This window comes from Hoplias malabaricus, chromosome 7, assembly GCF_029633855.1.
Source record: "Hoplias malabaricus isolate fHopMal1 chromosome 7, fHopMal1.hap1, whole genome shotgun sequence".
Taxonomy (NCBI): Eukaryota; Metazoa; Chordata; class Actinopteri; order Characiformes; family Erythrinidae; genus Hoplias; species Hoplias malabaricus.
In genome coordinates, this window is record NC_089806.1 from 24,957,820 (window position 1) to 24,983,075 (window position 25,256).

The window sequence follows — 25,256 nt, forward strand, 5'->3', positions numbered from 1 at the left end:
ACTTCTACAACTGGGCATTGAGTATGATTTGTGGCTTGTCCAGAGGACCCTGTTTAATTCCTGTTTCGTTTTGGGGATTTAAAAAATGTGAAAATTACATGGATGCACCTTAAATTGGACAATTAGCCCTTTTTCCACAAGGTTACACAGTTCAGGGGCTTTAATGAAATTTCTGTGACATGCTCTGGTCAAAATAGTTCAAGGATCAAACACCACAACAGTATTCTCTCCTGTCTAAACAAAAGTAGTGGTTTCAGTGCCCGTTCCTTTAAATGAGAATGAGCCACAGCTCTGTTCAGCTCAAGAGCCCAGGAGTAAGGAGCTAGGATCAGAATCTCTGGTTTTTTAACAGTTTTTCTTGGTTCTATTTCTTCTCCATTCTTGTTTTCACAATATTCAATCAGCACTTTTTTCCCCCCTTTGTGCTCATTGTTTGTCTTGTCTTTAGCTTCATCTCGTTACTCTTAAAGAGGTGATTGTACTCAGGCAAGGAGGTAGGTCATCTCTGAAGTGTCCCACTCACCTAAGACACAGCACCATTTCAGAATATCTCTCATGTTTTCTGAACAAATGTGGATGGGTTGTCTCCAGATTTTCAATGGGCTAATGCCCACAAAACGTTAGTTCTTTATTTACCCCCTTTAAAATATTTCAGAATTAAATTTGGAATTATATTTGAAAATGTCAAGCAGCAGACGAGTTACTTTGAACAGAAACTCATTTGTAGTGACAAACCCATCTTCATCAAATGTCTTTCCATTCTCTTGAAATGTTATTTCCCATCTCCTCCCGCTCTCATTATTTCACTTTCAGACTGTAATAAATTCTTATATATCTCAGTACATTCCTAAGTATTCATCAAGAGCATGTCACTGGCTCATTAATCACTAACTGACCAAAACCAAGGAAAAGCTTCTGCACCTTTCTATTAATTTAACATGGAGTATAATTTTCTTAATATTTATTGTATCTGATATAGAAAGTGCAAGATGTACTCATAATTCATTATTTGAATTATCACTATGGAGCACTTTCCTTCAGTTCTATCAACAAGGAATGTGTTCCCACATCTACAAATCTGTCAGAAACAGCTGTAAGAGATTAAATATAATTACACAATCAAGATTATAGGTATATCTAACATGACTCTTTACATTTTATTAGATCCCCAAAAGTTGATGCAAAGTTAACATCTGTTTCCTCAACACTAAAAGCAAAACAAAAATCTGCAAATTGTTGCTACTGCAGCATGTGGCAGTAATTGGAATTAAATGTTATATATTTGAAACACTAAAAATAAAAACATAGGACTGCATGAAATATTGGTGGAAATTAACAGACGTCTTGGTGTTGTCATATGTTGAGTCACATATACTTGAGAAAATTTCACAAAAAAAACTGAATGCAAGTTATTTATAGCTCAAGCATAATTTGTATCCTCAAAAATAGGACGTCCACACTGCAACCCAGCATTGGTCAAGTTCATAAAATAACTCAAATGGTTCTTCGGAATAATTCCAGAAACAAGGCTTGTGCCAAATCAATTGCATGCTTTCTAATACTACACAGAATATCACTTTCTAAAGTATTGATCTGCTGCCTTTAAAAACACCCTAAATTTTCCCCCAACCTCTAAATCAGGCCCTCTTTTAAAAAAAAAAAGAAAAAAAAAAAAAAAAAATCATGAAAGTGACTCACTGCCTTTTATATACAACTAATTGTGGCCTGCAAGTCATTACGGTTTTAGCACCTTGACAGGTACTACATATTTAAACCTTTTATGCATCAAAAATAGTGACTTTGGTCATTACAGAACATTCAGTCTGGTCTCTATGAAAAGATGAAACATCCAGAAACAGACCACAAATTTTAAAGAGGTACATGATGTATGCACAGCAAATTCCTTTATTTTCTTCCATTGTACAGTCCATTACGGGTTGAAAAAGAAAAGCTGTACAACACAGCAAAAATAAATAACACAACTGTAGTAAAATACAGCATGCCAAATCATAGATTTTACTGCTCCACTCCAAGCTCAGAAAACAGCACCTAGCAAGGGAGAAATCATATATCAAAGGAGCCAAAATCAAATCATGGCTCCAAGTCAACTACAATATGAAGTTAGTGTATAGGGTGATCATATTTGAAGTCATATTTTCACTAAAGCCTATATTCAGTAAAGCAGGAAATTAAACAGCAGGTATGTTTAGAAAAACAAAACACAGAACTGCGTCTTTAACATGTTCCTTACACAGGATCCAGGCAAATACAAAAGCCCACTGATCCCAGTTTTAGCAAGGGCTTTCTGTACCCCCCTGTTATGGCCACTACAGACACATACAGCCTCCAGTGGGCAAAGCATAGGAGGGAAAACCCAACACATCTAAAATGAGTAGACCGAGAATGAGTGTTGCTTTCTCTAGGAGGTAAAATTTCAGGTGTACAACATGAGTTTGCTTACCTAGCCTCATTTGACATTGAGTGCAGTCCATCAGTCACATCACTGCATATTTCCCCTTTTCAGGACCTGCGCACAAGGTTGTGACTTATTAAAATTAATACATCCATGGGTGGGGAAAGCCACCATTTGTGAAAAAGTGTTTCACCCGACAGGATCCGAAGCAAGGAATAAGGAGCCTTTACTTCAGGTTTTTTGAGAGAATTTCTCTACCCCCCTGTGTTAACCACTTATGACATGGTGAGCCTTAAATGGGCAATAAAGGGGATAAATAAAATAGACATCAGTACATCCATCAAGTCTCACCTTCTGTGGATTTGTGTGGCACTCCATTCCTGCCCAGTGCTACATTCTTTTATCTGAAGAGACCTAAGTGTAAAAAATAAATAAATAAAAACCATCAATACACCCAATGTTAACAGAACATAAATGTACATTTACAAACTATTAAACAGTTAGTCCTTATGTCCAATGATTCTCTTTACATTACACAGCCATTACACTGACCCCTAGTGGGCTGGATGTGTGAGAGATCTTTTGTTGAACCCATTTCCATCTTGCCACACCACCCACTTTCATTCATTCATTCCATTAAATTCATTTAATTCAATCCGACTTAAATAAACTCCTACTGCTCCTTTGTGGTGTTCCACCGAACAGGTTCCAAAGCAAGGATATTCTGTTTTTACAGGTCTTTGAGAAGGATTGTCTACACCCCCCCACCACAATAAGGGTAACATTTATCTGTGCCTGCCTTTAATTAATTAATAATAATAATAATAAAAACCTCACATGCAACAGGTGTGTGGGATGGGTCCATTCCATCCATCTGCTGTTTTAATTCCACCTATCTGCAAACACACAAAGAGGTAAATATACTGACTTCAACACAAGCTGAAATTAGAAGAATAAGTTTAAGGAAGATTTAAGCCATGTTAAGATGGTGTTTCTCCCGACAGGATCCGAAGGAAGGAATTTTCAGCCTTTACTTCAGGTTTTTTGAGAGAATTATTCTACCCCCCTGTGTTAACCATTTAAGACATTAGGGACCTTAAATGGGCAATAAAGGGGACCTCATTTCATATTAAATAATAATAAAAAAGCATGGATAGCATCTTGACTCATGTTTCCAGAAGGTATTGTTTTACCCCTCCTATGTGAGTGAGAGACACCTTGCTGATAAAAAATAAAGGACATAATAACCTTTGTGGTTTCATTATTAAGCGATACAGGGTCTTCAAGTAGGTGATTCAGAAATCCTCCAACCTGGAAAACGAGAGATGGTAATTGTTTTAGCAACAACAGGACATATAAAGACCACATGGCCGATAGGCCTAACCTTGTGTACGCGTCATGCTCAACGGTTAGTGTTCTTCAGATAAAGATAGTTACAAACGTTATTGCACTTTTGTCTTTCAGTGGTAGCATATCTAGTTTAGGTTGCTCTGGTTTCTCGGAGCTGAAACATTAAAAAAGGCAGAAAAGTCCATCGGCGAATTTAGTTATCTAAATAAGCATTTTGAAGAAACTGTAAACATGACAAAAATCCCCAGCATTATTTGTAACCTACACAAATAACTAAAAGCAAAAAGTCTCAATGATCACTTCTTACCTTCTAACCGTGCCATTTCAGACACGTCTCAACCACGCGGCGTCAGGAAGAGAAAGACCCTGCCGAGAAACGCGGAGGAAGACCGGAGGAAAGAAGCGATGTGAATTCTGGGACTTTTAAAGGTGCAGGCACAGGAACAGTTACAGCCCAAACAGGCAGTATCTCAAACGGCTCCGCGCGTCCTAAATAGTGCACTACACGGGTTATGAAATGACGGCTTCTAAATTCAAACAGTGTATTATTTTTTAAACAAAAATATTGAAACTCACCTAAATAGTTTTATATTAGCGACATAATTCACTGGTTTTGGTTGCAATGTATGTTAAAGTATAACCTACGTATTATACGAAGGAAGTATTTTGTATGTATAATATGTATACTATGCCGTAGCTTTGATGTAACTCTGCTTCTTCATATTCATTACACAATATAAAATTAGTCCATGCCTCCATCTCTGCTTACACTCACACACTTTGACAAAACTGCCTGTCTTAATTCAACCGTTTAAAACTGTTTCTGGAATCCTGCCAGTTCAAAGCAGACATGCTTGATAAATATTCTAGCATGTAAAATCACATCATAAACGTGTTATCAACGTAAAACATTAATTTTCTTGAAATTACAAATCAAAGTGTTTATTTTTTAATGTTTTATAATTATACCATTACCAAAAATACAATTTGACTGGTAATATAAGTGCAAATCTGTTTTACATTGCCTATTTTTTCATATATTAATTTTATCGCAAAAATGAACTGCCAAATCTTGAATAAAAAGCTGACTGTGACTAGTTGGACTGGGATTGGCCAAAATGTGGATCAATCACGCGTAACCCCGCCTAATTTTACTTTCATCAAAGCCGCGTTCCGCGGGATGGGCGTGGCCTGTGGACTTTGCTAGGCTAGTCACCTGCCGAGAGAATGATGTGTTTAATGTAACGATGAGGTTCTAGTGAAGGAAAATGAACCGAACACAGTTTAAAGGACACTGGGATTGAAGACTCGCGGTTCGAGTGAAGCACATGCAACGTTAAGAAAGAACACTTGTTTATGGTTTGTGCAAGTCAGAGTCAGACTCTCTCTCAGAAAACCAGACAGACTGGGACTACTGCAGTTGGTCCAAACTAAATACCGTCTGCCTGCTGTGGAGCTTTCAGTCATGTTTGCTTTATGAAGATGTCCTCGACGGGCACCCTGTGAACTAAATGACTGTCAGAAACATCGCCTCCATTTGTAATATGGTGAGTATACATAGTTTACGTCGACCGTTAGCCTGTTAGCCGGCTTGCCAGCTAGCTGTACCCTTCATTGATGCAGGGATGCCCTATTGCTCCGTGAAGCGGGTCTTGCTTTTTATAAACCAGATTCTCGCTTGAATTTTCCGTTCCAAGTTAATTGTTGCAGCGGTTACATTCAGACGACACGAGACTACTGCAGTGTTTAAGGTGGAACAGAGAATGTGAATAAGATGCTGGCCATGGAAAAGCCATATTATTGGCACAAAACTGAGAATGTTCTCAGATTTTCACCGCTGCGAAGGTTTTGGCTGTTGAGATGGATTGTAAAGGAGTTTCAGAAAGATATGAGGCTAATTTAGAGTGGGATCCGGTCATTGTGATAGCAGGAGGATAATCCGTTTGTAATGTTTTGGCAAGTGCTAAAAGCTAAGCTCACATCTCGGTCGTCGTTGCCATGGAGCCTGACCACGCGCGCTGTGTTATGAGTAGAAATGAAGCTTCAACGATTACAGCAAACTGCAGTGTGATGTTTGTACACACCCACTCTGTGTCCAAAAGTTGTAGCTACAATAATATATTTGAAAATCTTCACATGAAAGTAGCTGTTGTGCAGCGGCTAAGGTCACTATGCTCAGTGTCAATAGTTAGCTAAAGAGGTAAGTTATCAAGCACCCTCAGCATTAGCAACAGTAACAGACATCAGTAATGCTGTTATGGCAGAATGCCATCAAATTCCTAAGACTAGCATATAATGTAAAGACTTCCCATAAGAATTGAGGCTGTTATTGCTTGAGAGAAATGTTTATGTGCATTTATTTCTCATTGTACAACAAAATGTGTCATTTGATTGCATTTAATCCCTCCGTGACAGTGAACACACTAGTGCATTAGGGCACCTCAGCCATGGTTGGAGACATTGCTGTTTGTTCACTCCTTTGCCCCCTATTTTTCTTAATACTTGCGAGGTTCGAACGAGCAACCTCCTGGCACCATGCTTTCTTCTCTAAACCTTAGATCCAGAGGGAGGGGGAAGAACTCACCACTTATATTCTTGATGTGATGAAATATTGGATGAGTAGGTGTGATCTGATCTGTACATTATGCTACTTTTTTCATGGTAAACCAATGTAATGTTTTTTCAAAAAGTCATGTTTTTTTTTAAATAAGTTTTCTTTAAAGTGTGTTCAGTTTTTAATACACATACACCTGTTTAAAGTAAAATAATATCTTGCTGGTTTCATGTTTTTTTTAATTTACCGCATCCATATATGCAATGTTCTCAGTGATATTCCCCATGCCATGATTTCTCAGTAGGCCTCAAGCTTAAACCAAAAGTCAAGCCAATCCAAAAGGAGAATAGTTAAGGAACCACTGCTTAGAAATACCCTCAGATGTACACCCATAGTATTGGTCTATACAGATACTGTATACCCTCAGTTGTATCCTCATATTGTTTGGCTTTACATAGACAATGCAGTAAGGTTTGTTTATGAAATATCCCCAATTGTTTTCAACAGAAAATTAATGAACATCATTTATGTGCACTCAGCGCTGTGTTGGTTTAGCTGGTGTTCAGAGCAGACATGGCACCCTCAAATATCTTCCTTTCCTTTTAGTATAATCCTTGCTACTTTTTATTAATAATAAAAACATGACAGTGCTCAGGTCAATGCCCAGTGATTATTACTGTCTGATTGCTAAACTGTCTGGCAGTTTTTAAACTGGACTGCGTGAAGTGTAGTGACCTGCTGTGCACTGCCTCAGGTAAATTGCCAAAACAAGTTAAGCACTGAGCTAAGCTTTTGCTGGATAGCTTGACAACTCACAGCAGAGAGACCAATAGGTGCTGTCTGTCCTGTCTCTTGATTTTTACTTTGCCAACTCAGCAAACTGCAAAGGGGGTTGCCAGTTTTAAAAAAAAATAGGAAAATGTATACATGACCCATCTCCTGGAAATGTATAGTTGAATGTGATAGATCTGGCACCTTTTTCCAAATGGCATGTGGTCATTTTTATTAACTAAAGTACTAAAGCAGCCTCTGTAGATAATCTGTTCAAAAGTTTAGACACCCAGACCCTGTCCATATACTTGCAAGCACTCACCCCTTGTTTGCATTTAGCCACTTAAGTGTGCTCCACTGTGAGCCTGTGACATTCCTCACATAAAACAATAAACTCAAAAAACTGAAAAACCCTTTTGTGTATTTTGAATATATTGTGTATTTCATTATTAATTCTGCTATGGTTTGGATCATGTTTTTTTTTTTTAATGATATAAAAGGCATGGTTTAACTTACTGTAGTGATACAAACATATTTAAACCAGGCAGTTCAGAACAGTGTGTGACTTGTATTCATTCTTCCGTATCAGAATTGTGGGCATGCGGCATTCATGTCAGATCGGATTCCATGTGTCTTTTTGCCTGTACTCATGCGCTTAAAGCCCCTGGGATCCTGTTCTGAAATTTTGTGGTTTTCTTTGTATAATTCTAAACTTGGGTGTTGTGTGAAATATTCAGCAAAGTTGAAATAAAAATGCAAAACAGAAGTATGATAAATCTCTCCTCAAACATGACCAAAATATGCCCCTCATAACTGAGAACAGTTTCGGCATGGTCCAATATACTAATGATCGTGCATGACTGAATCACTCGACTCAGAGCAGAATGCTGTTTACTTTACCATCGCAACACACAGCGTTGGGACAGAGCATTCTCTGTTTTTCTTCTTGGTTTTTACTCTGAACTGTGGTTATCATTATACATAAGATAACATTACCCAATAAAATGGCGCAGGCAGGTAGGACTGGCATTATACAGCCGTTCATGTATGAGCCTACAAACGTCTATTGTCTTTTGTGTCTGTGTTGTGGTTTCATGTGATTATTTATGTATGTTAACATAATAGTACAAACTTGGAAACCTTAGAGTGTTTCCAAATAGGCGCTTTCCCCTGCTGCTATTTTGCTGGACTGCCGACTGACTGTGGCTTTTGTCCACACTGCTACTTTGCTGTACACGCCGGCCCAGTGTGGTCTCTACGCTGTACTGCTGACTGAGTGGGTCTGCTTTCCCCACTACTACCTTGCTTTGCGCACTGGTCCAGTGCAGCTGTCTCCGTTGAATATGTCATGTATGTGGGCGTTGAATATGTTTTTCACTCCCATACCCATAGCTTGGTGAATAGTTGGTTAGCTAGATAACTCATTTACTAATGGCTTATTATGACTAGTGACATAAGCATTACCCACTTTTAGAACTGTCCATTCTACATCAAAAGCAGAGCATTACTGGTAATTTTTGAGTAGAGATTTATCATATTTATGTTTTGTGTTTTTTATTTAAACTTTAATGAACATTTCACATAACACTAAAGTTTATAATTTTACCAAAAAATCCCCCACAAAATTTCAAAATGGGGGCTTTATTGCCATCACCATTCAGCACCACCAAAGACATGCAGGCTGTCTTTCAAATGGGTCTGTGCTTAGTACATAATGCACAGCATCGGTAATAAAACTATCGTATCTGCACCAAACAAAGTGCACTGAATGGTAGAAAAGGAGCCGTGCAGGTGATCGCTGTACATAAATTGATTTCTGTTAGACATGCTTGGGTGTAGAGACCATTATATAAGTACCTAAAATTATCAGTGTGTGCATAAATGCAATTTCAGAGGCATACTTGTTTACATTACAGACATATACAGGTCACTTAACATCAACAAAAATAAATAAATTTGAGGATAAATGAGGATTCCTAATGTGAATGCAGCCAGAGTCCCTTGACCTAAACATCACAGAGAAATTACAAGAACTTGAAGATTCTTGGCTGCTATATTAGGGGAAAACAAAGGTGGCAAGAGTTTGAAAGATTTTTAAAAGAATTATATTTGTTTTGACAGACAAAGTAACTGTGTTTAACTTAACTGAAAAAAATAGTGTTTAGTGTTTAATAAGCTAGAGAGGCTGTGTTTAATCCTTCTCAATGAAAAAGAAAAATGAAAAATTGCAAAATTCTCTCATATAGCTGTATTTACCATAAGATGTAAGTACAGTTTCTAATCAAGTATGGCTTGGTACAGCTTTTTTTCCCCTAACCCCTTAAGACATTAATTAACTTGCGTGTATTACATTAAACTGACAATCTGCAGGATAAATCAGGAATTTAGTGAGGCATTATGCTTGTTTTGGGTGCTTTATCTGCTTGTACTGAAGCAGTTCCGTGTGTTCTTTGGCATGACCTGGCTTATTAGAACGCCTTGCTTAAATTTCAGTGAGGTTTTTAGCTTATCTTCCCTGTTTGACTGCAGCCCAACATGTGACCCAGACCCCAGACAGGCAGCTCTTAGTTGCGACCGATGTCTCACAGCTGGTGATGAATAGGATATGTTGCATTAGTCTGATGTATGGAAGCACTCGTGCTTAACGCAGGCCAGACTGTTCCACAGTGCTGGTTATGTAACCATTAGCTGGTGTATATGTCTGTGAGACTGCATTTTTCATTTTTCAGGCACATTTGTATTTTAGATTGGTGAGTAGTTTACATATTGCAACATTTGGCCTTAAACAGTATGTAAATCTTTATCCAGCTATTTGATGTGTACACTTCACTTTGTGCAGTGATTAAATATCTAATTGAGTCTGTCTGATGGGAAAAGACCAGCACTCTCATAATGGTATATTTGTGTGCTCACCAATATTAGCAGCAATTCATTACAGTATACAGTGGCTTAAAGCTATATCTGAACCATTTAACAATTAGTAACATGTTTGTAAATAATGTATGATATATGTTTAGCTGTTACTTAGCTGTTACACTATTCCTACGATGCTTGAATATATGGCAGATACATGCACAAGTGTAGGATATATTGAATGGAAACTTGTAGAAGTATGTAAAGAAGCTCAAGCTTCAGTTAGGTCTTTAAATTCTCATTTTAAATAAAATCTAAACAATGAACATAACTAATTTTTAAGAATGGCACAAATGTCTTTTTTGAAAGCACAATATAGTTTGTTATTCATTATTGTAAATGTGGCCTTTGCATTAGGAGTTGAAAAAATAACCAGATCTCTTTACAAAATTCTGAATCATTTTACAAAACACCATAATCACTTTCTTAAATACATTTTAACACACCTTTAGCTTGTTTATTAAAACTGTTGTTTGTAATAGTTGTAAAATAAAGAAAATATAATACTTTATGCTTTCACACATGCTTTATCCCTTTACAGCGGCACTGCTATAATGACAGAGAACACTTCTTTAGAGAACTCTACATTTCTTCTTCATGTAAAGCATGTGGAATGGACATGGCTTTGGAACTCTTTTTCAAGTGTTGCAGTCTGAAGGTTGTGCTATTAGTTATTACGTAATAAATACCAGTGTATTCTTTATTTAAAGAGAGGAAACTGAGACGTAAATGTTTGCTGTTATAACTTAACAAGAGGTGAATTAGGCTTCATAAATGTTGTACTCAGTATTTTAGTATTTAATATAAGATTTTAAAGGAAATCTCTTTAATAAACATTTAACATTCGATAAGCATGAAAGTCTACCTGATTTTTGGGCTGCGGAACAACTCCAAGTGCCTAGGTCCTGTTATAAACTTCACCTCTTGGCACTGTTTGATGGGTTCATGCCATGACTGCGTGTGTTTCCTCTGGTTTCCTCTCATAATCCACATGTAGTTAGGTTGATTGCCCTGTGATGGATTGGCACCCTGTTCAGAGTGTGTTCCTGCCTGCACCCAAATTATTCTGGGTAGGCTCCCAATCACCACAACACTGATTTAGGTATGAAATCAGCCTTAAAATGCATAGCGAATTTGTGCACCATGTATTTGGATTTTTTTTAGGATATTGAATTGAATCAGTGGCACATTGCAAAGGTAAATATCTTTAATTTAAAAACAGTTAAACAGTTCTGAGGTAAACAATATATATATTTACAATTGGATGTCATAAAATATTAATAATCAATAGAAATATTTTGGGATGTCTACAGTGCATTTTATCATTGAAACTAAGTTTTTATGTAATATTTTTTTGCAAAATAGGGAATGATGAAAGTACTTTGGGGACTATGCGGTGTCTTGCATGTACCTTCCAACCAATTATATAAAACATTCTAGGCCTAGTTCCCTCAAAATTGCAAATAAATAAGTTCTCAGGCATCAGGAAATGCATTTTCAAGGTGTGAGTCTCTTGAGGAAACATGATCCTTAAGCTTATCCCAGCTACTTAACCTTAAAGTTTTATTAGGAGATTTTGTTGGAACCAAGACACCACAACACAGATAAGGATAAAGTGGTTACAAAAGATAGATGAATGATATATTCACAATATTCAAGAGTACCATGCAGCCCTATAAATAAGTAAATAAATAAATAAATAAATGTTCAGTAGATATTCTTGGTCCTTTATGTGGGGAAGTTCCAGAAATAATGCGGACCAAAATCTCCATTCATACCTACATGTTGTCTACAATGCTTCCATTCTACTTCTGAAGCCTTTGAACTTCTTTTACATCAATAGCTTTTGTATGAGTAAGGCATGTCTCCTACTGTAGGAGAAGATCATTTAAGGTCTTCATTTCCCTGTCACACAATGCAACACTTATATACTTTTGAGTCCGTGGCCACTTAAGGTCTGTTAAGACTGAAATGGAGCCCTTGCTGGATTCATATTCTCTCAAAGAGAAGAAAAGCTAGAATGCTTTCTCAGATTATTACCATCACACAGCACAGCTATTTGGCATAAATCTCCTGTCAGCCATTTCCATAGCTCTCTCTGTGCAGTGCCTTTGATGTTCATTTAAAAATGAATCGGTTGTACTGGGTCAAAGAATGGCTGCCTGATGACAGGGGGAATTCTTGCATTTATTAAACTTCCGTAGGCCTCTATAGACTATTCAAAACCATTTGTTAAAAAATGTTGCTAAATTATTAAATAAATATAATCAGTGTAAAAACCTTTTAGGCTTAGGTTACTTTCACTCATACCTTGTGTGATGCAGACAAACAATTTTCTTAATTTCTGTCCATTTTGACAATTTGAAACTTATTTGTGTATCAAAATACCTCGGTCTTGATGTGCTTCCAGGTGAACTTCAGAGCAAGCATTTCTCTACATGTAGCAGTATAAATGTTATAGCCCACCCCTTTCATAATGTTTTAACGTGACAGTCTAAATGAATCAAGTCAAAATGACACAGTGCCACAAACTAAGTTTGTTGGAACTGTAGGTGTGAAATCAGATACATACGTTGGTGGTTTGATGGAATAAACAGTAACAATTAAACTGAGGTAAACAGTATATTGTAGAGGAATGACAAAGCTCACCTTTTTTTTTTTTTTTTTTACTGTTGGATGTCATAAAGCATTTTAAAAATTAAAAAGTGTTTGGTATGTCTACAGTGCACTTATTCATTGAACCTATGTCAGCTTTTAATTTAATGTTTTTTAGAAAATTATAGTACTTATAAACTTCTAAAAAAATCTAACGCATTAGGAAATACACATGTAAGGTATGAGTCTCTTGAGGAAACATGATCTTTAAGCTTAAATTCCTTGTTTAGAAGTAGTGTGTGTAGTGTCTGTCACTAGGTGGGAGTTTCTGCACATGGGGGCATGGGGATGTAGGAAACAGGCAGGTAAACCATCCAGTCATTTGGTAGGTGGATTGGTGACTCAAAAGGTGTGAATGTGTGAGTGACTGTATGTGTGTGTGTGTGTGTTGCCCTGTGAAGGAAAAGAAACAATAATTAAAAAAAAAATTCAAGGCATGAAAAAAAAGCTAGTATTGACCGAAAGGTATGGCTGAAGCTTTTGCTTATTTTGCTTACCCTTTTTTCCCTGACCTACATTTCTACACCATCCTTTTTCTTTCTTGTCAAAATAATACAGAGAAACGAAAAAAAAAAGAACTTTGTCCTCCATGTTTTACAGTTGACCTCACTCACTGTGGAGCCATCCTTTTGCCTACTCAACAGTGTACAAAGATCCAGCGTGATGAACCGAAAATGTCAAATTTTCAGCTCGAAAGTCTTCTGCAGCTCAAAGTCTTCTCATCACACTTAAAAACTGACACTTGCTTGCTTGACCACTGTTAAGCTGTGCTTGAATCTGTTGTCCTGTGAGCTGCCTATCACGTTAACACTCAAAAATTTGTCCCTATTCAGTTCAGGTTTTGGGTCTTCCGGACCTCTTCCTGTCCGAGTTTCCACCAGTGCCTTTTGATGGTGAAGAAAACTGTACTCGCTGACACCTCGACTTTCTTGGCAATTTCTCTGTAGGAAAGACCTACAGGGTGGCACGGTGGCGCAGCAGGTAGTGTCGCAGTCACACAGCTCCAGGGGCCTGGAGGTTGTGGGTTCGATTCAGGCTCCGGGTGACTGTCTGTGAGGAGTTGGTGTGTTCTCCCCGTGTCTGCGTGGGTTTCCTCCGGTTGCTCCGGTTTCTTCCCACAGTCCAAAACACACGTTGCAGGTGGATTGGTGACTCAAAAATGTCCTTAGGTGTGAGTGTCTGAGTGAATGTGTGTGTGTGTGTCTGTGTTGCCCTGTGAAGGACTGGCGCCCCCTCCAGGGTGTATTCCCGCCTTGCACCCAATGATTCCAGGTAGGCTCTGGACCCACCGCGACCCTGAATTGGATAAGCGGTTACAGATAATGAATGAATGAATGAATGAATGAATGAAAGACCTACATTTTTAAGTGTTATAATGGTCTGTCTCTCTTCCATTGTTAATGGCCTTTTTCCTCACCATATTATAGCGACACAATGCTGTTCAACTAATGCACACGAGGGTATGGTACCACAGTGTGTTCCAACACTGCTTTTATGCAGACAGAGAGGGTTGTAAACAATCCAGAAATGTTGGAACACCTGTAGGAATCAGTAGCACCAGCTTTCAAGGTTTGATCAACCTTCATTGCTGCAGAACAGCTTTAAATAATTAACCTATCACATGTTCTCTGAAAGAGGCCATTTTGTATAATTCAGAATTTTTTTTTCCATTTTGGGTAATTTTACCTTTTTTAAAAAATTTTTTTTACCTCTGGCAGTTCAGCACGTACCTTTGTACCATTTCAAGCTATTCATTGGAGTTGAATGACTTGAGGTGTTATAATACTTTTGACCGGTAGTGTATATCATCAGAGAATTTAATTGACTGATTTCTATTGGGATGTAAAAGTATTGCAAGAAATATAACAAGACAAATCACATACTCCAGCCTAATAGAAATTCTTGACTTTTCCAGATTATTAACTATGATCTCTCTTGCTTAACACTATTTTCTACACTGGCACAAAAGGTAACATAATATTCACTAAAGGTACAAACACTGTAAATGTACCTTTTAATGGTTCAACAGTGGTATTAAATTCCAGTTATGTTGTTCCCTAAAGATGCATTACATTCTCTTCTCCAAAAGGAGAGGTCAATATTTGTAAACATTCATTATAGAACTGTGTTGAATGAAATAAAATCCTAGAGATGAAATGGAGCACATAAAATCAGTGCAGCTTAAAGTACAATTAATATAGAACATGGTACAGTTATGTTCACTAACTAAAAGTAATGAATATGTATCATTGAGGGTACTACCACGGTCACAGTTTTACTGAACGTGTAGGAGACAATTAGATACTCTATTAAGATTGTGTATTGAATATTATGTCTTACTCATAGTATTGTGTAGACCCATATAGTCTGTTGTTCTTTTGTAACATATCTCAATACTAAATGGAATAATGGCATAAGTATCCAGACTGGTTCAAAAACACAAGCAAAGAACCTTAACCCTAGTTATGTCTGCTTTGATTGTTAATACCTCAAAAAAAGGTAATTCCTTGATCGTTAAGGAAAATTCAGTCTGATAGTGGCATTCCTTATTTTACCTAATTTTGCCATTTCTATTCATTCATGGAGCAAAATCTTAAACTACTAGAAAATTCCAACAAACTACTCAAAGACTGCCCTGAATCAGAGTGAGGTTGAATATGGGATGTGTGCTGGGTGCAGCCAAGTTTATTTATGTAGTTTGCTGGGGGCACAACATGCTTTTTAGACTGCGTGGAACAGGCTGTTTTCTGCCCTGCTAGTGATTTCATGAAGTCATCTTTTAGGCCAAAGACTAAGAGAAAAACATATAATCTCATGCTGGCATGTTCTTATAACATTCTCAGCAAAGGAGACCCTCAGTCCATTACAGTACCAATTAAGCAATTACATATTTAATCAACTGTGATCTCCTCAGTGATCACTGATTGGAGAATGCTTTTTGTGTTTTCTGGATTTTGTCTTTTAGAGTTTACCTTTTAATAAAAATAATCTCCAAGGTACTACCAGAAATATTTGTTGATGATTGAAAACATGACTGAATTAAGAATTTTTGTCTTTTTGTCCCACTTTAGGGCACCAATGCCTCTGCTCTGGAGAAAGACATTGGTCCAGAGCAGTTTCCGATTAACGAACACTATTTTGGATTGGTCAATGTAAGTATTATTCCCTTTTTAAAGCTTTCAGACTGACACAGGTTTTTACACATGACCAAAAGGAATCGCAGTTTTGGAAGTTGGACTGACTTTGAAAAGAAAGGATTTCAAATGTCCAAAAGCTTATGAAGGCTTGAGCAAAAATACAAATTTAGTCGCTTTGTCTGAAAATAATTTTGGCCAGATGTACATTATATCTTTGTTTTCTAAACTGAATGGAAACTCATTTAAAAAAAACACTTCATGCTAGTTTTTATAAACTGCTCAAAGGACATGAGGTGCAAAGTGGTTGTATTGTGCTAACAAGCTGTTCTTGTTCATGTTGACACTCTTATGTTTTCAAATACAAAACCCAATTACAGAACTAATTAAGCAATTTCATATTTAGCCACTGCAGGGGCTAAGACCTACTGCAGGGAAAAGTGGACCACTGTTTACAGTCAACAAAAAAATTATTTATAGAAAGATTTCCTATTTGCACAATTAGCATTTTAAACTTAAATTATTATTGTGAGTATTGTATTGTTTCTGCATATATTTAATTCATATGAGCAATAGCTGGCAGCAAAATTGGTATTGCCGCTGTAGATAGAGTAGTCCAAAAAATATCAGTATAATTTTCCTGAAACTGTACCAAAACTCAGATGCCAATACAACAGTAAATACTGAGCACAACATTTGGTGCTGTATTAGGTTGCAGCACCAATAATGAACAGATAGTGATACCCAACCATCTCTTAGTCTTTTTTTCAGTGTTTTTTTTTTTCTTGTAAGTCTTCCATTGATTGAACTGACCCTCCTTATATTTTCAGTTATTTTCATTTCATTCATTTCCAGCACTAAGAGAGAAATTTTGTATCAGCAGAACACTTCAGCCGTTGTACAGCAACCAGTCTTAGAGACCACATTGCATCAGCTTAAGGTTACCTCATACATACTGACAAAATTAATACTTCTGTAGATGTGCTTCTTCCGTAACTCATTATTTAAACAGAAGACAAAGTCTGTCTCTCCTGCTGCCATTTTGTTCCCTGAGCTCTAATTACATTACACATGAAGTTCTGTCCTCTGGGAATACAAAGGATGATGCACCCCAAGCATGATGATAATTTTCTCTCTTCCTTTTTCTCTCTTCACACAGTTTGGGAACACGTGTTACTGTAACTCGGTGCTGCAGGCGCTCTATTTCTGCAGGCCATTCAGGGAAAGTGTGCTGGCTTACAAGGCGCAGCAGAAGAAAAAGGAGAACCTACTCACCTGTCTTGCTGACCTTTTCCACAGCATCGCTACACAGAAGAAGAAAGTGGGGGTCATCCCACCCAAAAAGTTCATCTCACGCCTGCGGAAAGAGAATGGTAAGGACACTTAGTCATTCCTATGAAAGGAAAAATGCACTTGTTAGTGCACTTGTTTGTTAGATGACAGAGATGTTGGATTATGTGGCATATACTGTGGTACACATTTATAATTTTGGTACCTTTTGTTTTATGTTTAATGTTAATTTTAACATGGTAGAAATCTTGTATTAATACATCTGTACTATTGTACTGAACTGCTGGTCCTCCCAGCCAAGCAAGCTATTCTCCACAACATCAGCATCAAGCTAGAGTCCCTATTAGTGGCTCCCACCAAGGTTTTAAGAAACCTGGGTGTCATGGTTGATGACCAGCTGACCTTCGCAGATCACGTTACTGCTGTAACTCGATCGTGCCGCTTCTCCCTATTCAACATAAGGAAGATTAGGCCATACCTAACTCAACATGCAACACAGATCTTTGTTCAGATGTTAGTAATCTCCCGTCTTGACTATTGCAACGCCCTCCTGACAGTTCTTCCGGCCTGTGCCGTGAGTCCGCTACAGATGATCCAGAATGCTGCAGCACGCCTGGTTTTCAACCAGCCTAAAAGAGCACATGTCACGCCCCTATTAGTTGAGCTGCATTGGCTACCCTTAGCTGCTCGCATCAAATTGGCCTTCAGAGAATTCTCTGGTTCTGCTCCCATCTACCTCAATAGACTCTTAAAACCATATGTTAGCGCCTGCCCTCTCCGTTCCTCAAAGGAGCGCCAACTAACACGGCCAAACCCCCGTACAGGTCAGTCGAGGCTATTATCATCTCTGGTACCACGCTGGTGGAAAGAGCTTCCAAGCACTATCAGAGCAACAGAAACCCTCTCCGCATTCAAGAAATCCTTGAAGATCCAGCTCTTCCGAGAGTATCTCTTGCACTGAATGTTTTTCTTTAATGCACTTATTACTTCCTGGCATATTGCACTCAATGTAGGGTAATTTGTATAAATTGTGCTGTAGTTTGAATGTTAGATCCTCTTTTGTAAGTCGCTTTGGATAAAAGCGTCTGCCAAATGTATAAATGTAAATGTAAACTTATGGCAGGCTTCAGTGCCCTGTCTTAAAGTGAATGTATTGATCTTGTATCAGTTTGATCACTTGGCAAAACTGATGAAGTCATTACTGTGAGATATCTTGTATAAGCAAGCATCAACTGGATCCGGATAAAATTCCTCAGTGTGAATGCTCACTTGGGATTGCTCTTGCCTTTGAGCAGATCAAGACTAAGATTATGATTAAGTTAATGCTGCTAAACTTACTAATAAATACATTTGCTGTACATTCCTAATTTTCTTGATTCAGACGAATACACACCTTACTCATTATGTTTCAGGTACAATACCTACAGTACTTACTATATATTAAAACCAGACCTACAGTTTTCCTGCAGCTGTGATACTGCTACATACACTGGCAGCCTCATTAGGCTTCAGCTCTCTAAACAGAAGCTGCTAGATGAGCAGCTACATTCCACACGGTAGCCTGAATTTACCTGATCCTAACAAAACAATTTATAGTGGTTGGAGGATTTGGAACTTGTCATGTGCTGTTTTGCTCATGTAGTATTGGAAAGTAATATGTGCCAAGGTGGTTTTCAGTGTATGTTGATTAGATCTAAAGTTGCTTGTTAAGGGTCAGTGAATTAGAATCTGACCCTAGCATATCAACAATAAGCTCTGGTGTAATGGTGTACCTGTGGAATGAGGTGTGTGTGTGTGTGTGTGTGTGTGCGCGCGCGCGTTTGTGCGCGCGTGTGCGTGCGATGAAAAGGCGAGTTGTTCTGCTGTCTTACTTCAGATCACTCTCTCAGTGAATGAACAATACAGGCCTATGTCGAAACAGAACCAGTCAGCTGACTATACACACGGACACAGTGACTCACAGATCTTGTGTATATATTGAGTATATCATATGGTGTGTGTATATGGTAAAATGCAATCTATGTGTTTAACTGTATAGACTGTTGTTTTGTAGTTTGCTGTTGGCATCCACATAAAAACTAGTTTTAAGCAATTTTGTGTATGTGGAAAAAATAATGGCATTCTGACACTCTCTGTAGACAATCTACAAATTCCAAAGCCCATAATTTTTGTCTAATTTGATGCTTCCACATGAATTTCAGACAGCTATTTATCAAACTATAGATACAGGCTAGTGAAATGGGCTACGTCTTCTTGCCAAATTGTTCCTAATAAGCATGCTGCCTATTTGAGAGGTACTGTAAAGGCATCTGGGTGGCACGGTGGCGCAGCAGGTAGTGTCGCAGTCACTCAGCTCCTGTGGCCTGGAGGTTGTGGGTTTGATTCCCGCTCCGGGTGACTGTCTGTGAGGAGTTTGGTGTGTTCTCCCCGTTTCCGCGTGGGTTTCCTCCGGGTGCCCCGGTTTCCTCCCACAGTCCAAAAAACACATGTTGGTAGGTGGATTGGCGACTCAAAAGTGTCCATAGGTGTGTGAGTGAATGTGTGTGTGTTCCCGCCTTGCGCCCAATGATTCCAGTTAGGCTCTGGACCCACCGCGACCCTGAACTGGATAAGCGGTTACAGATAATGAATGAATGAATGTAAAGGCATCTAATTTTCCTTCACTTTCTATTTAGGCATTCATCAAAAATGTACAGAGTGGGCCATTTATATTTATACACCTTAATAAAATGTGAATGGTTCGTGATATTAACTTCCTGTTTGTGGCAAATTAGTATATGGGGGGGTGGTGGACTTTGCAAGATGGGTGATGACAATGGTGGCCATTTTGAAGTCAGCCATTTTGCATCCAACTTTTGTTTTTTCAATGGGAAGAGGGTCATGTGACACATCAGACTTGATGGGAATTTCACAAGAAAAACAATGGTGTGCTTGGTTTTAACGTTTAATGTGTTCAAAGTGCTGCGCATTGTGTTGGATTGTCAATGCAACCCTCTTCTCCCACTCTTCACACACTGATAGCAATACCGCAGGAGAAATGCTAGCACAGGCTTCCAGTATCCGTAGTTTCAGGTTTTGCAGGATGTTTGGAACATAGCAGCATGATCTGGCATCAGATTCAGACAGCTAAGAAAGGGTAGAAGCATGTTGTTTTCCTAGATTTAGCTAATGCGTTTGGCTCAGTGCCACATAAACTTATGTGGAAAGCTTTGAATTCTTCCAGGTGCCAGATAAGGTTAAAGCATACTTTGAGGATATTCAGTTTTGCTTTAGTACAGGGGAAATTGTTACATCAAGGCAGAGATGGGTATAATGGCTGGATGTACAATTTTACAATGGCATTGGAGGTAGTAAATAGGGCCTTTAAGTGGGTTGTAATCAGGGAAAGGTTGCATGACTACTTGGCTCGCTCCAGTTAGGGCTTACATGGATGACATGATGATGCTAACGACTACTGTGCCTTGCACACGGCGGTTGCTGGAGAAGTTAAATTATGCTCTAAGGTTGGCCAGGCTGAAAGTTAAACCAAGTCTAGAAGTCTGTCGATTGTCAAAGGAAAGCTTGTACAAGAAAAATTTTTGATGGAAGGAGAAACGATCCTTATAGTGCTGGAGAGACCAATGAAGAGTTTAGGTAGATGGTATAGTGCAGTGCTAAATGATACAGAACATGTTGTGGGACTAAAAGCTGAACTAGTGAAGGCAGCCTCACAGGCAAAAAAAGGCCAGTGGCTTCGAGTGAAGAATCTAGAGAAGTGAAAGATTTCCTGGCAAGAGCTGTGGGCAATGGAGGCAAGTGGTATTACGTTTTTGCTGGGAGCAATTTATGACATACGTCTACACCCTAGTTGTGGATTATATAGAGGGGTTGGCATGCTGAAGCATATTCTATCAGCTTGTAAAGTTAGTTTGTCACAGGGTCAGTATACATGTAGACACAATCAGGTGCTAAGGGTTTTAGCATGTTTGTTGGACAGCGAACGGTTAGAGGTTAATGCATTGATAAGTAGCTGTAGTAATAAAATAGTTAACTTTGTGTATGAGGGGGAATGTTTTCGAGAAGGTGTGCAGGCTACAAATATTGCTAGATGGGGTGAAGCATGAGATTAGAAATTGCTGGTGGACGTAGGAATAAAGCTGCAGGTTTTAGAGTGCATTGTGTTAACTACACAGAGGCCAAACATGGTGCTCTACTCTGAAAGTAAATGGATAGTTTATTTCATAAATTTAACAGTTCCTTTTGAGGATACAGTAGATGAAGCATTCGAAAGGAAGAAGCTGACGGCTGAGGTGAGGAAATGCAGGTGGCAGGCACATGTAAGATTGGTGGAGATAGGTGTTAGAGGATTTGTAGCCAAATCAACCACATTCCTGCTTGTTCAAGTGAAGGAGTTATCTGAAACCGCTGAAGGATCTAGTCAGTGGTTGTGGATAAGGAGAGCACAGATTACTTGGGGAAACGCACTGTAGAGGTGCTATTGGGATTGTTGGTGATGTATCATGTAAAGTTCACATAGAACTGGTGGCACTGAGCATGCATTAATGGTGCCAGTGGGGCTAGGTACAGCCTTAGGCACCAGGGAGGCAAGTGATGATTTATGGTTGTTGATGGTAAAGGGTAAGGTAGGACTGTAAAGCTGGCTTGGAGGTGGGTGGGTCTGGGACGCCAGACTTCACCCTTGAGCCTTCTGGTGTTGTGGGCTTAATTCATCGAAACACCAACAAGAGGAGATGCCTGCCTGATGACCCCTGTGAAGAGCTAGTGAAACTGGGTGGTTTGGGTGCTCATAGGCTGGGCTTAATGAGTAAACGTAGTTAAGGATAGCCGGTTACTGATTGGATCATAAACGTTCACAGCAACCTTAGTGTTGAGGTGTAGGATTCAACAGGAATTTTGATGGCTGCAGGTAGGAAGAAAGTGTGGTGGGCCCTATGTTAAGCTCTAATGGACTGGCTTATGGATATTTTACATCTTGTGTATGATTATAATGTAGTGATCCCTTATAAGCTGTGGACTGAGAATCATATTGATACCTTTCCTATAGTTCTAAATGCCACATTGCATGGTAAAATTGTTAATCATGAAATACATCATCTTGATATTTGTATCATAAATATATGTGCTAATTTGTACTAAATTGTTCAGGTTTTCTTTTAAATTGTTTCCTGCATGACATGCAAGATTAATCTAATAAAATAGGCAGCCTCCAAAAATATCCCTTTATGAACCAGCAAACTGACAAAAGTGGAAAATTGATTAGTTTGGAAACATTTTTAACCAATGGGATTCAATATTCAAAAACAAAAATCCCAAAAATTATCCCTATCTTCATTCTTAAGTAGTTCTCACAGAATAAAAAGAACTAATCCCTTTGTAGCAGTGTGTACTAGTTTACTGCAATTAATTTGACTAAAAGGGTATAGACCACAATTATTTTATTATAGCAGTATCAGACAACAACATATAATTACTGCTAGATAATTATAATAATTACTGCATTCTCCTGTGTTCTTTGTCTCCTCCTGTAGACCTCTTTGATAACTACATGCAGCAGGATGCTCATGAATTCCTGAACTACCTGCTGAACACAGTGGCAGATATCCTGCAGGAAGAGAAGAAACAAGAGAAACAGAATGGCCGGCTGAAGAACAACGGAACTGCTGTCGCTGCTGAAACTGAGCCAGAGAACAAGGCAGAGTCCACCTGGGTGCATGACATCTTCCAAGGCACGCTGACCAATGAGACACGTTGCCTCAACTGTGAGACGGTGAGAGTTTTACCTTACATGGGTCTGCCCATGTTCTTTTTTTTACCAGCGTGTCATACAGTTGTTAAACAAGGTTTAAAGAAAAAGGAGATATGGCTCTGTCTTCTCCTTTACCTGCAATCCCTTGTAATATGTTATAGTAATGGGCCCTGAAATGAGGCTGCCCTGTCCATGGAAAGAGTGACAAGCAGCACCACAGGCTAACAGCCATCACATGAGGGGAAATAACTGGTCCATAATAGATGTCAGACTTGCACCTTTTAGCTGTTCTAACAGGGTTTGTTCTTATTAATCCTGCTAAGCTGAGCAAAAATGTTAGATAAGCCCCAGAAGATATAAAAGTTAATTGTATAATTGTAGGTTTTAATACTGTGGTCCTTTTTGTTCTTTTGATCCTTTCATTCCCTCTGGAATGGACAGTGGAGTAGGGCGAAATGTTTAATCTTAGAATGCTTTGTGTTACTAATTGATTTTTGTCATGCATTTAATAGAAAAAACAACATCTGCAATAAAATGCATGCTACAAAATGTTAATGGCCAAAAAACTTTGTTGTTTTCTATCTATTCCTACATTTTGTACTTGTGTTATATCTACTGATGCTTGGACAACTAAAACACTTTGATTGCTGCATGGCAGTTCACAGTCACAAAGGGACACACACTCACCTGACTGGTTTATCTGCTTGTTACAGGTCAGCAGTAAAGACGAGGACTTCCTGGATTTATCTGTGGATGTTGAGCAAAACACTTCAATAACACACTGTCTCAGGTATGAGACAAAGCATGTGCCATGTTAATTACACATGCAGCATGTCAGTACACAAACACAAAAAGGTTTTAAAGGTTTCCCACCCTTTGAAGTGTGTGTGTGTGTGTGTGTGTGTGTGTGTGTGTGTGTGTGTGTGTGTGTGTGTGTGTGTGTGTGTGTGTGTGTGTGTGTGTGTGTGTGTGTGTGTGTGTGTGTGTGTGTGTGTGTGTGTGTGTGTGTGTGTGTGTGTGTGTGTGTGTGTGTGTGTGTGTGTATTTTTGTATAAACTGACCTACTATAACATAACAACAATCAGCTGCCTATTATGGTGTAGATCCCTTTCATGCTCCAAAACAGTTCTCACCTGTCAAGGCATGGATTCCAGCATTTCTGAAAGTGTACTGTGGTATCTGGCACAAAAACTTCAACCTAAGTGCCTAAGAAAACAGTATCCTAGCTGAACATTGTCCAGAACATCACACAGTCTATGCCAGCTTGCCATATTTTCATAGTGCATCCCCTGGTAAGGAGATCATCCACATTTATATTATATAAAAAAAAATGATTCAGCAGAGCAGGCCATCTTCATGCCCAGTTTGAGTTCAAGGCCCAACAGTTATCAGTTAACAGCTATCATCTTCTTTCTTGCCTGTTCATTTTTGCATTCATTTTAATCCAGCCCAAAAACATCTGTCTACTATCCAATGCGTGTATCTGTCACTTAAATACTGCTCCAACCCCACTTCTGAAAAATGCCTCTCATTTCATTAATAGATCTCTTGCTTCAGGAAATTTTATTTTATTTTTTTAATTAAATACCTGGCTTGGACACAGCTAAGCTTGATCATTTCCAGCTAATTTCTAACCTTCCCTTTTATAGCTAAGCTTGAAATGGTGCCAGCCACTCAATGCAGACATTCCTAATGTTAGAACAAAAAAACCTTCGGAAGCTTTTCAGTCTGGGTTCCCTATAATGATCTTCTACACTCTACTGAATCAGGTGCAGTCAGTATCCTACTTCATTTAGATTTAAGTGTCGCATTTGAAATGTTTAATCACAACATAATAATCCCCTGCCACCTCAGCCATTGGCATTATTTACACTTTATTTTTCCTTGTTTATTTCCTAGTTTACCTGTAGATTTTACTTTGGTGCTCTAATCAAGCACAATTCCTCTCCAAGTGCTGTTATGCCAGGAGTTTCCCATGACTCAGTCATTGGCCCTCTTCAGTTCATCATTTAGGCTGCATGCTACTGCTTGTCAGATCATTTACAGCCACTTCATTTCCACTGTTATGCCAAACACACACTGATCTATGTGATCACAAAAGCTACCTCCACTCTGCCTATGGAGCTACATCAATAACATAAATATTTATCTGAATAGTTTATATTTGAATTATTTTTGTTTGGTATTTTGTGAACTTAAAATCTTGTGGTAGTGGAAAAAAAATCAGACCCATAAATTCATGTCTTAAAAATTCAGATATTAAAAATACAAACCTAACAAGAGGTCAAACAGCAGGCTTCTCAGAAAAAGTAATCAGAACAAAATTCCACAGAGTGATGAATGCAAAATTAACCAATCACAGCACCCTCTTCTGATAGCCACTAATCATAGAACAGGCTCACACCGTTCCAATTCTTGCACTGAGCACTA

At 38.5% G+C, this 25,256-nt stretch overlaps 1 protein-coding gene, 1 long non-coding RNA gene and 2 other non-coding genes across 5 annotated transcripts in view; 1 reads left to right on the top strand and 3 right to left on the bottom strand.

The window, feature by feature from the left end:
* Positions 1-1,705: 1,705 nt before the first annotated feature.
* LOC136702479 (uncharacterized) lies at positions 1,706-4,196 on the bottom strand. The gene is made up of 6 exons (XR_010803921.1): positions 4,071-4,196; positions 3,662-3,724; positions 3,251-3,309; positions 2,765-2,827; positions 2,462-2,527; positions 1,706-2,049 (listed from the first exon to the last, which is right to left on the bottom strand). It is a non-coding gene; the product is annotated as an uncharacterized lncRNA (long non-coding RNA).
* Positions 2,596-2,717, bottom strand: LOC136702873 (small nucleolar RNA SNORA26). The gene has a single exon (XR_010803978.1). It is a non-coding gene; the product is annotated as a small nucleolar RNA SNORA26 (small nucleolar RNA).
* On the bottom strand, positions 3,400-3,521 carry LOC136702872 (small nucleolar RNA SNORA26). Its single transcript, XR_010803977.1, has one exon. It is a non-coding gene; the product is annotated as a small nucleolar RNA SNORA26 (small nucleolar RNA).
* A 771-nt stretch (positions 4,197-4,967) lies between the features above and the next one.
* usp46 (ubiquitin specific peptidase 46) overlaps positions 4,968-25,256 on the top strand; it is a 38,707-nt gene continuing 18,418 nt past the window's right edge. For both annotated transcript variants that reach the window (XR_010803906.1, XM_066677260.1), the window contains exons 1-5: positions 4,968-5,310; positions 15,728-15,808; positions 16,950-17,163; positions 22,609-22,847; positions 23,540-23,616. Coding sequence is in view for 1 of the 2 variants with exons in the window: in XM_066677260.1 (XP_066533357.1) it covers positions 5,275-5,310; positions 15,728-15,808; positions 16,950-17,163; positions 22,609-22,847; positions 23,540-23,616 (647 nt within the window). In the remaining variant the exon portion in view is untranslated. The remainder of the gene's footprint in view (positions 5,311-15,727; positions 15,809-16,949; positions 17,164-22,608; positions 22,848-23,539; positions 23,617-25,256) is intronic.